The sequence below is a fragment of the Hypanus sabinus genome, chromosome 28 (genome assembly GCF_030144855.1).
Source record: "Hypanus sabinus isolate sHypSab1 chromosome 28, sHypSab1.hap1, whole genome shotgun sequence".
In the NCBI taxonomy this organism is placed as follows: domain Eukaryota; kingdom Metazoa; phylum Chordata; class Chondrichthyes; order Myliobatiformes; family Dasyatidae; genus Hypanus; species Hypanus sabinus.
In genome coordinates, this window is record NC_082733.1 from 12,904,053 (window position 1) to 12,921,658 (window position 17,606).

The window sequence follows — 17,606 nt, forward strand, 5'->3', positions numbered from 1 at the left end:
AGTGTGTCATGTGCCTCCCTGCATTGCGTGATATGCAGTTAATTGGTCATTGTGGATTGTGCTGTGATTAGACTACTATCAAAAAGGTGGGTTGCTGGGTGGTGTGGCTCATTGGGCCAGAAGAGGCTCTAGGCACGGTATCTCTAAATAAATAAATGAATACGCATCTTATCTCTAATTTGGAATTAAAAACTTCCTAAACATCACCAGCTCTCATGGAAAAAGGGAGCACTGCCACAGCAAATTATTTCAATTCTAGAGCTGATCAGATTCCAGCTATGTGTCACTTTATTTACAATAAATTCCTATTTCATGTAAATTTATATTCCCTTTTCCAGATCAACTTTGGTATAAAGAAGAGATGTGGAGCAAAATTCCCTTCTTTAAATCAAATAGCAATATCTACAGTAATTTGCAAGGCTGGTCACAAACCCCGATGCCTACCATTTCTTTTGCTTTCCCCTGGGGCTTTTAGACAATTTGCTGCTTTGAAACAATTCTGATAAACTTCCCACAATGATGGGGTAGGGTTTCCTGAGCTACCAAGATAAAGCCTTTATGTCTTCATTCAGTTTGACAGTACGAAGCTCCACTTATGAGGTTTTGCAGAATAAGATGTCACTTTTTCTTCAGCACCCCTAGAGACACTGACACATTTATAATGTAAAGGTCATTGCTAACTCTATCAGATGTTGAACAGTATTGTAAGATTTCCTGTCTTTCAATGATGAGTGGAAAACTAATCATGCATTTATTCCTACTTTACTTCAATTAAACGGATAAATAAACTGATAAAATTATCAGGTTAAATACAGAACAGCAAGAGAAATTATATGTTCTGCATTTAATTCATGGCACTAAATAACCAATAAACCAATAGGATCAGAAGCAGTCAACATGCATACTCCTTCACTTATTATCATAGCTGATCTTTACTTTCCCACCCAGTCCCCAATTCCCATAGTATCCAACAGCACAGAATTCCCCATGATTCATTATCTGGGTGAGGAAATTTCCTGTCATTCAGTCCCAAATAACCTGTCACTCCAAGGCGGTGACCACCTACTCTGACTCTCCTGCTATGGCAACACCCTATCAGATGCCATTTTATTAAACCTTCTTGCAGTTGTGTACATTTTATTGTGATACTGTCTCTTTTAGTAAAAGAGTCTGACCCCTCCCATTCAATTCCTCATAAAACCATCTTATTCCAGAAACCAATTTAGACAACATTCATTCCATTCTCTAAGGAAGCATTAGCTTAAGAATTCAGAACCACTTTGCTGTTTTCCAACAACTCCTGCCACCATCACCATTTGATCCTATACACCCATCTCATAACTCCGATCTTGGCCATTCCTAGCAATCTCATTGATCTTTCACATGGTTCCCTTCCAATTTCAATCAGCCAAGCCCTACACTTCTCAAATGGCCAAGGCATCTACTAGCATTTATAGGGGTAAGACCAAAACAGAATTAACAGACTACTGCTACTATGCCTGATGCATAAATGAAGCTACACTGGAACATCTAGGCCTACATTTTTTCTTAGAGAACAAGACCAAAAATGTCTATCTACTCCGTATCTGGTTTCATAGGCGGCCTACACAACTGGCAGTTTTTTCCAACTTTCATCTTTTTATCCATTCAGTTAATCATTTGAGAAGGGGTTTACATTCTGCATTACTTTTTTAAAATCATACTGCTACACAATAGGTAAAGGGCTCATTTGTTCTTTTAATGTATCCACTATAAGGCCTGTAGCCAGATTGACATTTTTCTACATTTGCTTTTGTTCATTGTACACTGTTAAGATGATGCCCTAATTGTAAACACAAGGCATTCTGCAGATGATGAAATCTTGAACAACATACACAAAATACTGGAGGAAATCAGCAAGTCAAGCAGCATCTATGAAGGGGAATAAAGAGTCAGCATTTTGGGCTGAGACCCTTCAGCAGTGCTGCACTAAATGGATTCTTTGAATGAATTAGTTAGGACAAGGGTTCCCAACCTTTTTTATGCCATGAACCAATACCATTAGCATTAAGCAAGGGGTCCGTGGACCCTAGGTTGGGAAGCTGTGGGTTAGGAAGTGGAGATAGAGATTAATGGTATGTTACCAATGTAGTCCTCACTGAGAAGTACACTATATTTTGTAGATAGAGAACTATAACTGGTAAAATCTGTGCAACATGAAAACCAATAACAAAGGGTTGCAGTTATTCAATGTGGATCAGAGAGAAAAATAAATTTGCATATTTTCTAAATGCCACAAGTCATAGACTTGTGAGAAACCAAAGGATTTGTATATCTGAATAATGAAATCATTGAAAACTAGTAGAGAATAAAGGCAAATGAACCGTTAGTCTTTATCATAAGACAGGACGTGTAGTTCAACAATTGTTGTGCAGAGTTTTGGTTAGATCCCACCTGGACTGGTATGCAAAATAGTTTTTCCATTGATAAACTGACTTTGGAGGGAGGAAACGTTATTAACTTTAAAATGCTGCTTGCATTAAATCAATAGGCGAGATTAGGAAAATAACCCATTCAGCTATTCGTGACTAATTTCTGGTTTAATATAATTTACCCATTTTTGCTTCATACCCTCCTTTACCAAAGAATATTTCCATATTTTGTATTGGTATCAATCTAATCACAGCCAAGTTCGTTATTATGCTGGAGTAAAAGAGATGCCAGAGCCGTATTAATTCACCAGCCTACATACAATTACAGAATCTGACAAAACAATGAAGGCCAATAAACTACAACTGGCCTATACAAAAATAAAAGTGCGCAGCTTGCATTCTAACGAATCCCACAACTTTCCGGTGATTACTAAGCAGGATTCTCCGAGCTGTTGGGTTTCCGAAGGGAACATATCCTGGACCGCAGCTGGAGAGAAGGCCGCATCACACGCCGAGGCCCGAAGCACCCGTCGCCATTAGCAACGGAGGAAGCCAGTCCCAGCGCGGGTCAAAGGGCGCGTTCGAGTCGGTTGCCATGGTGACAGGACGCTGCCAAGTTCGGCAGACCGGCCTCCTGGTTGCTGTGGAGCGAAATGGGCGAAAGGACGTACAGCTCCTCGGTGCTGCTCCATAACTGGTTTGAGGACGTCGCCTTGGATCAGGTGAGGAAGCCGAGCCCTCCCCACTATTCCTGTTAGTTTATGACGAATCTTGAGACGATTCCCCAAACTCTAACTTTTAGTACTCTGACTCTAACTTTGAATTTGCCAATTCAATTCTTTCCCCCGATTAAAGAGCGTCACACTATTGCAATGATCGAACCACATCTGTTCAACCTGATTTTTTCCTGACCTATATTATGAATTTAACCCCAATTCTAGGTTCATAATTCTAAATTTATGGTTAACCCTATGCCCTAATCCTAACTGCCTAATTCCAATTCTATTTTGCTTTTCCTATCTCTTCAACCCTTTACAGCCAGTCCTGGACCTAACAGCCAGCCGTATTTCACCACCCCAGATCCTATTCCTCTAACACTTACCTGCTGACTCAACTGATCAACCTTATTTCCATGTCCTCACTATTCCACTATCTCACTATATTTTGTGCACCTTATTTAATTCTATATATATTATTGTAATATATAGTTTTGAAAATGATGTATTTCAATGTGCAAAACAACGTATTTCACAACAAATGACAATAATATTAAATCTTATTCTGATTTCCCCTGATTCATACACAACTCTCTCAGATTCAAACAACAACACACACAAGGTGCTGGTGGAACCCTTCGTCCTGATGAAGGGTCTCGGCCCGAAACATCGACAGTGCTTCTCCTATAGATGCTGCCTGGCCTGCTGTGTTCCACCAGCATTTTGTGTGTGTTGTTGTTTGAATTTCCAGCATCTGCAGATTTCCTCGTGTTTGCTCTCTCAGATCCAGTTCTCTCCCATAAACTCTACCTCTCAGACTGATCCATTAACCCTGGGTTTGTCTCTGTAACCTTATAAACTTAATTTGTACCCTATCTCCCTAATCCTGTAAAATAACCCCATCTCTGACATTTTATCTCTAACTTGGGGCAGTAGTATTCATGGGTTGAACGTCCATTCAGAAATCTGATGTCAGAGGGGAAGAAACTGTTCCTGAATTATTGAGTGTTTACCTTCAGGCTCCTGAACCCCTTCCCTTATGGTAGCAATGAGAAAAGGGCACGTTCTGGGTGATGGTGATCCTTAGTGATGGATGCTGCCTTTCTGAGGCACTGTTCCTAGATGCTGGGGAGGCTAGTCCCCATGATGGAGCTAACTTAGTTCACAACTTTCTGCAGCTTATCTTGTGCATTGTCCGCACCCTCCCCCCCCCCCCCACACACACACACCAAATGGTGATGCAGCCAGTTAGAATGCTCTCCACAGTACATCTGCAGAAATTTACAAGTAACTTTGGTGACATACCAAATCTCCTCAAACTTTTGATGAAATATAGCTGCTGTTGTGCTTTCCTTGTTGGGCCCTGGATTCTCAGAGATATTGACATCCAGGAACTTCAAATTGCCCCTAAAATAATTATAAATTATCAACATTAATAACTAGTGCAAAAGAGGAATAGCGGGGTAGTGTTCATGCATTCAGAAATCCGATGGCGGGGGAAGAAACTATTCCTAAAATGTTGTATGTGGGTCTCCAGGCTCTTGTATCTCCTCGCTGAAAGTAGTAATGTGAAGGTGTCATTTTTCAGAGGGTGAGGGACTTTAATGATGGATGTCAAGCTGAGAGGTAATGTTGCAGCTATATAGGACCCTGGTCAGACCCCACTTGGAGTACTGTGCTCAGTTCTGGTCACCACACTACAGGAAGGATGTGGAAGCCATAGAAAGGGTGCAGAGGAGATTTACAAGGATGTTGCCTGGATTGGGGAGCATGCCTTATGAGAATAGGTTGAGTGAACTCAGTCTTTTCTCTTTGGAGTGACGGAGGATGAGAGGTGACCTGACAGAGGTGCATAAGGTGATGAGAAGCATTGATCGTGTGGATAGTCAGAGGCTTTTTCCCAGGGCTGAAATGGTTGCCACAAGAGGACACAGTTTTAAGGTGCTGGGGAGTAGATACAAAGGAGATGTCAGCGGTAAGTTTTTTACACAGAGAGTGGTGAGTGTGTGGAATGGGCTGCTGGCAACGGTGGTGAAGGCAGATATGATAGGGTTTTTTAAGAGGCTTTTAGATAGGTACATGGAGCTTAGAAAAATAGAGGGCTATGGGTAAGCCTAGTAATTTCTAAGGTAGGGACATGTTTGGCACAACTTTGTGGGCCAAAGGGCCAGTATTGTGCTGTAGGTTTTCTGTGTATCTACATCGCTTTCTTAGGGCACCACCCTTTGAAGATGTCCTCAGTGGTGGGGAGGCTTGTGCCTGTGTTGGAGCTGGCTGAGTCTATAACATTCTTCAGCCTCTTTCAAGCCTGCACATTAGAGCCTCCATACCAGGCAGTGATACAACCAGATAGGATGCTCTCTGTAGAAGCCCAGGATAGATCCTCTGAAATGTTGATGCCCAGGAACCAAAAGCTGCTCATCCTTTCCAATACTGACACCTCAGTAAGACTGGTGTGTGTTCTTCTGACTTCCCCTACCTGATGAACATAATCAGTTTCTTGGTCTTGCTGATGTTGAGTGCAAAGTTAAGGTGACACGCATCTCAAACAGATGATCTTTCTCACCCCTGTATGCCTCTGCATTGCCATTTGAGATCCTGATAGCCACTGTGGTGTCTTTGGTAAATGTATAGATAGCATTTGAGCTGTGCCTAGCCACTCAGTTATTAGTGTAGAGAGAGCAGAGGTGTGAGCTAACCTTGCATCCTTGAGTGCACCAGCGTTGATGAGAAGATGTGATTATCAATCTGTATTGACTGTGGTCTCCTGACAAGGAAGTCGCGGATCCAGTTGTAGAGGGAGGTACAGAGGCCTAGGCTTTGAAGTTTATTGATTAATAGTGAGGGAATGATGGTGTTGAACATCTAGTTGTAATCAATAAATGATGAATATATTGCTATTGTCCAGGTGCTACAAAGTTGAGTGGAGAGCCTTAGTGAGATTGTTTCCGCTGAAGATCTGTTTTGGCGGTAGGCAGACTGCATTGGGTCTAGGACCTTGTTCAGGCAGGAAATGCAACATAACCCTCAAAACACTTTATCACAGTAGATGTGTTACCAGGCAATTGCTGTTGAGGTAGCTCACTGTGCTCTTTTTGGGCACAGATATGATTGATGCCTTTTCTGAAGCAGGTGGGAACCTCTGAATGTTGTATTTAAAGATGTCCTTGTATACACCAACCAGTTGATCAGCACAGGTTTTTGGGGGATTTGGCTTGTCAATTAAAGCACTTGAAAACTTCTACGGATATACTGTGGACAACATTCAAACTGGCTGCATCACCGTCTGGAATGTGGGGGGAAGGGGTTACTGCACAGGATCGAAGTAACCTGCAGAGAGTTGTAAACTTAGTCAGCTCCATCGTGGGACATAGTATCCAGGACATCTTCCAGGAGCGGTGACTCAAAGAGGAACCCCGTCGCCTAGGTCATGCCTTGTTCTCAGGGCTACCATCAGGAAGGAGATACAAAAGCCCAAAGGCACATTCTCAATGATTCAGGAACAGATTCTTCCCCTCTGCCATCCAATTTCTGAATGGACATTGAAACATGAATACTACCTCACTACTTTATTTATTTCTATTTTTGTACTAGTTTTAAAATTTAACTATATATATACACACACACTATTTTATTTATATATATTTATAAATAAAATTCACTGTTTTTCTCTTTTATTATGTATTATATTATCCTGTGCCACAAATTCAACAAATTTCATGACATCCACTGGTGATATTAAACCTGATTCTGATTCTTATCAGAATCAGTAATGGCGTACAAACTGTGCCATAGCTTTTGTGGGTATGATTACATCTCTAACTTCAGATGCCTTTTCACTCTCACTATGACCTGGACCATACTCATATCCAAACTCTCATTCATGGAATTATTTTGGCAAATCTCTTCTGTACAGTTTCTCAAGCTTTTACATCATATCTGAAATGTGATGACCAAAACTAGACACGATGATCCAATTGTGGTAGAACCCGCGAATCTTTATAACTTGTTTATTCTTGTACTCTGTGGCTCTATTTATAAAGATCAGGATTCATTGTTTTATAACCACTGTCGGTCTGAACTACCACTTTAAATGAATAATGCACACCTACTCTCAGATTCTGTACCCATTTTAGGATTCTGCATACTGGTTTATATTGCATCTTGTCATTCTTCCTACCAAAAATACTTCACAATTCTAGCATTTAACATACCTGCCCATTTCACATCACTATTAGAATCCTCCTCATAGTCCATTATACAGTAGGTCCATGTTTTATAGAAACAGCAGTTTTGTTCTTCCAAGTCATATACATTAAGAAAAGCCAGAATCAATAATTTTGGGGAACTTCATTGTACATTTGTCTGCAGTTCAAAAACATCTTTTTAATGCTTTCCTCTCTTTTTCCTGTTACTTAGACAATTCTCTTTCCTTGCTGGTGCAGGCCCTTTAGTTCCGTGGGATTAGTCTTAATGACTGGCCTATTATCCGGCACAACAAAAAAGAAGCTGCAGGAATTCAATGGGTCAGAGAGAATCTATGGAGGGAAATGGTCAGTCAATATTTCAGATAGGGATCATTCATGTGGACTGGAATTTTCATCTGGACAGATGCTGCCTGACCTATTGAGTTCTTCCAGCTTTTTGCTTGTTACTCCAGATTCTAATATCTACAGTCTCCAGTGTCTCTATTATTTGACACCTTTTAAGGAGCGGTTTAGAAGTCCATATCACCTGAAGCTTTTTCATTAACTCTCTTTATTACTTCATCAATAATTCCATAAAACTTGCTGGGTTTTTTTGCCTTTTCTCTAAACGATTCATGTCAATGTGACTGTGAACTCACCACCCAGAATTAAACTGCAGTTACCGGATTTATCCCAAAATACTTCTTTCAACAAGGATTGAATGTGAAACTTTATAGTGCTCAGGGACATTTGGCCAATATGGCAACGTCTCCAATTTTCTTTTTCACTTCCTTCAGTAACCTGGATACTTCCCAAATTGACCAGTTGATTTCTTCATATTATATGTAGCTCCTCTTTTTGGGTGCCTGCATTTTTATCATTTATAGTCTCACTCCTAATCTGTACAGCATTTTCCTTTCCTGAGGTACCAGCAGTAATCCAATTTCCAAATCCCCAATCTTAACACTTGTTTTAATTCTAAACTGATGATTTTTTTTTACAGCCAACATTACATCACCAATTGTATAGAATGCATAGGTTAACAGAAGTCACCATATATAAATACAAATGCTTTTGCTCTGATTGGCTATTTTTGCTCCAATGTTTTATTAAAGAGCTGTATAATGGAAAGTCTTAGTGTCCTTCATTAAAAAAGGAACAGAATGGGATATACCAACCAGGAAAGGAGAATTTAAGAAGATCTTGTTTAAAGGTGTAAGCTTTGAAAAGTTTTCTATAGGTAAAAGAAGCTGTAGAAATTTAAGGTAGGAGTTCTGCCTTCAATAAAGAAGTGAATGTGCAGATGTTGTATCGCTAAGACCTATCCACTCACAACAGCATTTTAAGTGATTGTTTCCGACTTTATTGAAATAAAATGCCATAAAGTCCCCTACAGACAGTGACAATACAGAGGAAGGAGATTCAATGGCAAAGTAACATATTCATTGCCTAGGCCTGTATCAATGTTTATAACAGGTAATTCTGGCTTATTCAGAAACGTAGAGAAGCATGCTGACAACTTAAATGAGATTCAGGTTTAATAACACCGGCATATATCGTGAAATTTCTTAACTTTATGGCAGCCGTACAATGAAATACATGGTAAGTTAATATAGAGAAAAAACTGAATTGCTGTTAGTTTATATATCTATTAAATAGTTAAGTTAAAAAATAAGTACTACAAAAAGAACAGAAATAAAGAAGTAGTGAGGTATTGTTCATGGGTTCAATGTCCATTTAGAAATTGGATGGCAGAGGGGAGGAAGCTGTACCAGAATCGCAGAGTGTGTGCCTTCAGGCTTATGTACCTCCTCTTCGACAGTAACAATGAGAAGAGGGCATGTCCTAGGTGATGGGGGTTCTTAATGATGGATGCCGCTTTTCAGATGCCATTCCTTGAGGATGTCTTGGATACTATGGAGGCTAGTACCCAAGATGAAGCTGACTAATTTTACAAGTTTCTGCAGCTTACTTTGATCTTGTGCAGTAGCCCCCTCCTCCCCCATGCCAGATGGTGATGCAGCCAGTCAGAATGCTCTCCACGGTACATTTGTAGAAGCTTTTGAGTGTTTTAGTTAACAAACCAAACCTTCTCAAACTCCTAATGAAGTATAGCTGCTGTCTTGCCTTCTTTATAGCTGCATCAATATGTTGGGACCAGGTTAGATCCTCGGAGACCTTGACACCCAGGAACTTGAAATTGCTCACTCTCTCCACTTCTGATCCCTTTATGATGATTGGTTGTGCTCCCTGATCTTGCCCTTTCTTATCAGCTCTTTGGTCTTGCTAACCATATAACAATTACAGCACGGAAACAGGCCATCTCTGCCCTTCTAGTCCATGCCGACACTTATTCTCACCTAGTCCCACTGGCCTGCACTCAGCTCATAACCATCCATTCCTTTCCTGTCCATATACCTATCCAATTTTACTTTAAATTGAACCTGCCTCTACCACTTCTACTGGAAGCAGTAGAGGCAGAAGCGATAACGTTGAATGCAAAGTTGTTGCTGTGACACCACTCAACTAACTGGTATATCTTGCTCTTCGATGCCCTTTTGTTATCTTCTGAGATTCTGCTAACAATGATTGTATCATCAGCAAATTTATAGATGGTACTTGAGCTATGTCTAGCCACACAGTCATGGGTGTAGAGAAAGTGGAACAGTAGGATGTGCACACATCACTGTGGTACACCAGAGCTGATTGTCAGCGAGGTGGAGATGTTACTTCCAATCCACACAGATCATGGCCTTCCAGTTAGGAGCTGAGGATCCAGTTGTAGAGGGAGGGACGGAGGCCTAGAGTCTGTAGCTTTTCAAGCAGAACTGTAGGAATAATGCTGTTAAGTGCTGAGCTGTATTCAATTAAGGTAGAAGTTGGTTGACATGTAGAATTGGAAGAAGTAATTACTTCAGCTGTTTTTCAACAATTCTATTGAACATGAGGGTGCTTGAAAGAAAACTAGAAAATGTATAGGTTCAACACTAGCGCAGTGAGGAAACAAAAAAAGACTCGATGTATAAGGAAAGACTCGATGGATGATCGATGGATCGATAACTTTAATAACAAAGAAGAGTACAGCTGATGGTGCTTGCAGGCATAACAATGTGGATGTGGAGCAAGTAGTGAATTAAAGGGGATCTTATTTACTAATGAATAAGTGTCTTTACATGATCATTTTTGACATGATTACTATCCTTAATTGTCTACTAAGTTTTGGTAATCATCTAATTCAATTCACTCTTAACACAAAGCACATTGTTAGGAGTACCAATAAATATTTCATTTCTTCACTTTGTCCTAATGGAAGTTGTTTGAATTTAAATGGGAAGCAGTTGTTTGTGTATCAGCCACAATGAATAATAGGGGCACACCTATGTTCAATTCATCAAATTCCCCAATGATTACAGAAACAAGAGCATTCAGTAAATTGCAAAACTTCAGTCTATAGCCATCTGTCTAAGATTTTTTTACATTTTGAATTTTGGGAAAGTACATAATCAATGTCTGAGTGTAACTTCCTGTTGCTTGTGATGTTTTACTGATTGTAGCAGTCAGTGTAAAATTGTGCAGAATCTTATGAAACCAGGCCAAACACTCACAGTGAATCTCTTGGAAGATCTTTGTGAGAGTTTCTTCTTTTCCATGCCAATGGCAAATGAAATGCTCCATTTTATTCCATAATTATTATAGCATGGTCTGTGACAAAGACTATTTCTTTTTCCAGTGAATAATTGGTCATTAATCCACAATTGCTACCAGAGGTGGAAATCTTCCACTAGACATTATTTTTTTTTTGCTTGTTACTGTTATTTTATTTGCTTGCAAAAACTTTTAACCTTTCATTTTGGAAGGGGAAAAGCCTGCCACTGAGTGAAAATACCTTTCACTGAGCCTCGATGGCTGTTGTTCTTATCTGTAAAATAAAATTAACACTTCATATATGTTTCCTTGTGCATGGAAATGTTTAATATCCTCAGTTTTCTTAGCCTACAGATTATTTAGATTGTTTCATATACAGCACTATTAATCTGGAATCCGATGATTAGTACACAGACCCCATCTAGTGGTTGATGCTTTACATCAAGTCGTTTATGAAGATTCTACGTATCATAGGAGAGAGAATGTGACCCTTTTATTAGTTTTATTTCATATTTATATTATTGGCATTTACTATTGGGGTGGGAGGAAGTGATTGGTTGCAAGAGGCTGATCAAGGAAAGGATCTGGACGGGAGAGAGGACAAGTGAATGAGGTCAGCGGGATAAACAGTTGGTAAACTGCCGACGGGACATCAGCCATCTCGACTTCACCACACCTTGTTCCAATTCCAACCTCACTCCTTCCGAAAGCTCTGCTTTCTGCTCCCTCCGCACCAATCCCAACCTCACTATAAAACCTGCTGATAAGTGGGGGCGCTGTTGTAGTCTGGCGTACTGACCTCTACCTTGCTGAGGCACAGAGACAACTCACTGATACCTCCACTTATTTACCCCTTGATCATGACCCCACTAAGGAGACCAGGCCACTGTCTCCCACGCCATCACCACACCATCTCCAACCTTATCAGCTCTGGGGATCTCCCATTCACTGCCACCAACCTCATAGTTCCCACACCCCGCACTTCCCGTTTCTACCTCCTACCCAAGATCCACAAACCTGCCTGTCCAGGTAGACCTATTGTCTCAGCTTGCTCTTACCCCACCGAACTCATTTCTGTATACCTCGGCACTGTTTTATCTCCCCCCCCGTTCAATCCCTTCCCACCTATGTTCGTGACACTTCTCACGCTCTGAATTTTTTCAATGATTTTAAGTTCCCTGGTTCCCACCGCCTGATTTTCATTATGGATGTCCAGTCCGTATATACCACCAGTAAGGTCTCAAAGCTCTCCGCTTCATTTTGGATTCCAGACCTAACCAGTTTCCCTCTACCACCACTCTTCTCCATCTAGCGGAATTAGTCCTTACTCTTCATAATTTTTCCTTTGGCTCCTCCCACTTCCTCAAAACTTAAGGTGTAGCCATGGGCACCCGTATGGGTCCCAGTTATGCCTGTCTTTTTGTTGGCTTTGTGGAACAGTCCATGTTCCAAGCCTATGCTGGTATCCGTCCCCCACTTTTCCTTCGCTACATTGACTACTGCATTGGCGCTGCTTCCTGCGTGCATGCTGAGCTCGTTGACTTCATTAACTTTGCCTCCAACTTTCACCCTGCCCTCAAATTTACCTGGTCCATTTCCGACACCTGCCCGCACCTTGCTTGATCTGTCTGTCTTTATCTCTGGAGACAGCTTATCTACTGATGTCTACTATAAGCACATCTTTCCTTTCCCCCCTTTCTGCTTTCCGCAGGGATCACTCCCTACCTGACTCCCTTATCCATTCATACTTTCCCACCGATCTCCCTCCTGGCACTTATCCTTGTAAGCGGAACAAGTGCTACATCTGCCCTTACACTTCCTCCCTTGCCACCATTCAGGGCCCCAGACAGTCCTTCCAGGTGAGGCGACACTTCACCTGTGAGTCGGTTGGTGTGATATACTGTGTCTGGTGCTTCTGGTGCAGCCTTCTATATATTGGTGAGACCCGACGCAGACTGGGAGACGTTTTGCCGAACACCTACACTTTGTCCGCCAGAGAAAGCAGGATCTCCCAGTGGCCACGCATTTTAATTCCACATCCCATTCACATTCTGATATGTCTATCCATGGCCTCCTTTACTGTCAAGGTGAAGCCACACTCAGGTTGGAGGAACAACACCCTATATTCTGTCTGGGTAGCCTCCATCCTGATGGCATGAACATTGATTTCTCTAACTTCTGTTAATGCCCCTCCTCCCCTTCTTACCCCATCCCTTATCTATCGATCTATCTATCTACCTATTTATTTATTATTTACCCCTTTTATTTCTCTCTCTCTCTCTTTTTTCTCTCTCTGTTGCTCTCACAATCACTCCTTGCCTGCTCTCCATCTCCCCCTGGTGCTCCCCTCCCCCTTTCTTTCTCCCTGGGCCTCCCATCCCATGATTCTCTCCCTTCTCTAGCCTTGTAAACCTTTTGCCAATCACCTTTGCAGCTCTGAGCTCCATCCCTCCCCTCTGGTCTTCTCCAATCATTTCGGATCTCCCCCCCCCCCACTTTCAAATCTCTTACTTCTTTCAGTTCGTCCTGACAGAGGGTCTCAGCCCGAAACGTCGACTGTACTTCTTCCTATAGATGTTGCCTGGCCTGCTGTGTTCCACCAGCATTTTGTGTGAGTTGCTTGAATTTCCAGCATCTGCAGATGTCCTCGTGTTTGCGTTTTTAAACAACTGGGATGATCAGTTGTTGAAAAGACCAAGGACATCAATGGTATGGAGTACACGATGGGGCTAATATTTATTTAAATATCTATGTGGAAGAATATGAAAGTTTTGCACACCACAAATAGGTTTTGGTTCCCTTTAAGGGATAAGGCCTCTTTCCATGTGTGAGATCAGTGTGTGAACCCTCTTGGCTCGTCCTTTTATGGAACCAAAACATTGTTCATCAGCATATATGGCCCAACGTTAGAAGATTAGGCCAAAGAGGCATTCTGCAGCAACCTGGTAAAAGCCCTGGTCTGCATCCTAGTAATCTTGGACTACTTAATAGTAGGGTGAATAATATTGCAACCCACTGGTAAGGTGTGATAAACAAGAAAAGAGGAGGGAAGTTAACTACAATAAGATCCTTCTGCTGATGAAGTACCTCGAACTGTCTTATCAAAACCAACAATCTGTTTTGCCACCAGGCCAAGCACAAGACTTTATGGCAGCACCCTTGGTCCAGGAACTGGCACCTGTTAAGATTATTGATCACTGTCTAATCCACTCTGTTATGCCTATTAGCCTGGACACAGAACATAAGTATCAACAGAAACATTGCTGCAAGAAAATCAATGTTAAAGCTCTCAAGCACCCACAAAGGTAGTTTATTCAGATGCAATATGAGTGAATCTGCAGATGCTGGAAATAAATAAAAACACAAAATGCCGGCAGAGCTCAGCAGGCCAGACAGCATCTATGGGAGGAGGAAGTGACGACGTTTCGGGCCGAAACCCTTCATCAGGAGATGAAGGAAACCCTCCTGATGAAGGGTTCTGGCCTGAAATGTCGTCACTACGTCCTCCCATAGATGCTGTCTGGCCTGCTGAGTTCTGCCAGCATTTTGTGTTTTTAGTTTATTCAGATAGTGCTTTACAGACAATCTGTCAATTTTCAGTCAACAGAAGCTGCAGGAAATCAAAAATTAAAATGTTGTTCTGGTTCACCGTAATTGTCATCTTTGAAGAGAGTCTTGGCTTCTCAAGCAAAATGAAGGCAGAAAATCCACGACCTAAATGACAGATAGCAGGGAGAAAGATTGTAGAAAACAAAGGTACTTACTGATATCCCTGACATGCATAGGTCCTTCAGCAGTGTTGAAGACATTTATGTCCAAATAATAAGAACCCACTCCATTGAATGCCAAGAACGGAGATGAACTTATCAAGGGCAGGTGAAGTAAATGATTGTAGGAATGAACATTTCAAAAATCTCAATTGTAATTTTGTTCTCAAAGTGAGCACCCCAACTTAATCCCACAGTAACCTCTCCAGTCCAGTCTTCTGACCAGCAAGCAATTGAAAAGGCCACATCCCAACTAAAGATCAAGACTTGAAGGGCACTCTAGTTGAATTACTTAAAAATTTTCCAGTGTTTCCGTCATTATTCCACATCCTCATCATCCACATCTGGGAAGAGGAAAATATAACAGGGGATTTCACAGACGTCATTAACAGCACTGACTGCATCAACTGAGAGAAATTTTAGAGTATCCTCTTCAAATTTGGCTGATCACAGAAATTTATTTCCATCTTTTATGATGGCATGCAAGTCATGATAACAAATAAATCTACAACAGAGTAAATCTCAGTGAAGACCCTCTGTCAAAAGCTTAATGTAGTTTCAAGTACCTTATCTTCTTACTGGGTATTGCTATTCCGACTCAACCTTGAGTTCAACTATTTCAACTAATCAGCATTTTTATCCCATGATTTTGCTATTAATAATGGTTTTCTTTGGTAATTTTAGATAATGATTCAATTTCTCCAATTTACGCAGTATCTCCTCTAAAGTAATAATTTATGTTTTCATTTGATCTATTACCACCGTCTTTCTGCTATTTAATCTCCAGTCTGCCACATTACAAACCTACTTTATCATTCTGTGCACATTAAAACCAATCTATCTCTACTTTTGATTAAGGTTTGCTAACCTAAAACCTTAACTGATGCTATCTGACTTCCTCAACATTTCCGGGATTTTCTATTTTTATCCAACCTAGTTCCAGTCTTTAGTCTTTAGTCCCTAGATTTGTAAGTTTTGACAGTTCAAGTACACATTCAAATACTTTAAAAATATAATCAGGCTTTCTACTTCAACCACATTTTCTGGTATTGACTTAAAAAAAATCTCCTCAATACCTTTAACTTATAGTCCTCAGTTATTGACCTGTCATTTAAAGAAAATAATATTTTCCAATCTATTCTGCCTAGGTCAATCAAAATATCATATATCTCGATTAAGTCTTTCTACTGCTCCAAAGAACATAACTGGTTCGGTCTTTTCTGTAGTGCTACCAACGTTGCCAGCATGATTACGTTTCCTCTATGCAAAACTGATGTCTTATACAGTTCCAACATAGTTGTTTTGTAATTATATCTATAACTTAGTTACTACTGGAAAATATACCATATACCTTTTTTTATGACCTGTTGGGAATTGTGAACTCCAGAGCAGGCTTCATGATTCAGTATCATTTATTGTGAATACCCTTTATTATTTTGCTTTTCTACACACACTACTCAGGATTAGATTCCATTTACCACTTATCCTCCAGTGATATCTTCCAGTCATGTCCAGCTTTTTAAATCACTATCAGATACAGAGACCCTTTTTTTCCCTACAGGCTTCTTAATCATAATCTCTGGAATTGTCGAAATCATTCATGTATACCAAACAGGACTTGGTACTGTGTCTTCCTTTTCTTTTGTGCTAATGGCAGCTGACACTTAACAGGAATGTGCCATAGTGCCACCTACTGTCATGGTATATAAAGGGATCCTACCTCCCAAATATGTTTAATTAAAAAATTCATCAGGGCCCTACATGACTTGACCATCCCTGCCTCAGGTGCCAGAATATCCTGCAAACTGGACACCCCAGATCGACCCAATAGTTGCCTAAACAGCTTCCCACATTCCAACCAATATCTGTGGCACACCAAGATCACATGTTCCACCATCCCTGGGACCTTACAAATATGACACCATGCTTACCACCATGTGCTGAAGTGAAGTGCAAACCCGTATATCCAAACCTTGGACCCGCCAACCACACACCTTCCCAAAAGGTGCCTCCCCTGAACTGACGAACTGTGTCCTTCCTAGTGTTTCTGCTTCCCAAGTGCATTTCTCTCATAATTACATTCATTGACCACCCCCTCTCCTTGATCCACCTATCGCCTGCTTCACCCCTCCCTTCCACCTTTTTATACTGGCTATCACCCCTTTTTCTTTCGATGAAAAGTCTCGACCAAAAATGTCAATTCTCCAGTTCCCTCCTCAGTTACTGCCTGACCTGCTGAGTTCTTCCACCCTTTCATGTGTTGCTTCAGATTCCAGTTTTTTTGCAGTCCCTTCTGTCTCCATTGACCATTACATCTGTTTTTCTGTCATCAGACCAATTTCTGATCCAAGTTGTCCTTTACTTTGGATGTTATGAATTTGACCTTACTGACTTGTCTGCCATGAAGAAACTTACCAAAGGCATTGCTAAACATCATCTACCGAAGGGTTTCGACCCGAAACCTTGACAGTACTCTTTTCCATAGATGCTGCCTGGCCTGCTGAGCTCCTCCAGCATTTTGTGTGCATTGCTTGGATTTCTAGCATCTACAGATTTTCTCTTGTTTGTGATTAGACTACACAAATATGGTTGCATTGCTCATTCTTCAAAAAGTTTAAGTTGGTCATATTCAACCTGCCCTTGAACTCATGTTGATTGAGCTCAGTACATGTTAATGATAATAAACCAAGTTACAAGTTAATCTATGTTAATCTAAAGGATGGTTAACAGTATTCTGAATAAATGTTTCCAGTAATTTTCTTTCAGTTACTAATATAATGCTGACTAGCTTGTAAATCTTTGTTGAGTGATATAATGTAAGAAGTTGTCTGGTTCTTGAACACTGAAATTAGAGTCAACTGGAAATTCTTTATTATATGT

At 40.8% G+C, this 17,606-nt stretch overlaps 1 protein-coding gene across 1 annotated transcript in view; it reads left to right on the forward strand.

Annotated features, from left to right (window-relative positions):
• The first annotated feature begins 3,016 nt into the window (after positions 1 to 3,016).
• The window catches only part of cfap161 (cilia and flagella associated protein 161), a 44,611-nt gene continuing 30,021 nt past the window's right edge, over positions 3,017 to 17,606 (forward strand). Inside the window, exon 1 of the mRNA XM_059952635.1 lies at positions 3,017 to 3,133. Within this exon, the coding sequence (XP_059808618.1) occupies positions 3,065 to 3,133 (69 nt within the window). The 5' untranslated portion in view covers positions 3,017 to 3,064. The remainder of the gene's footprint in view (positions 3,134 to 17,606) is intronic.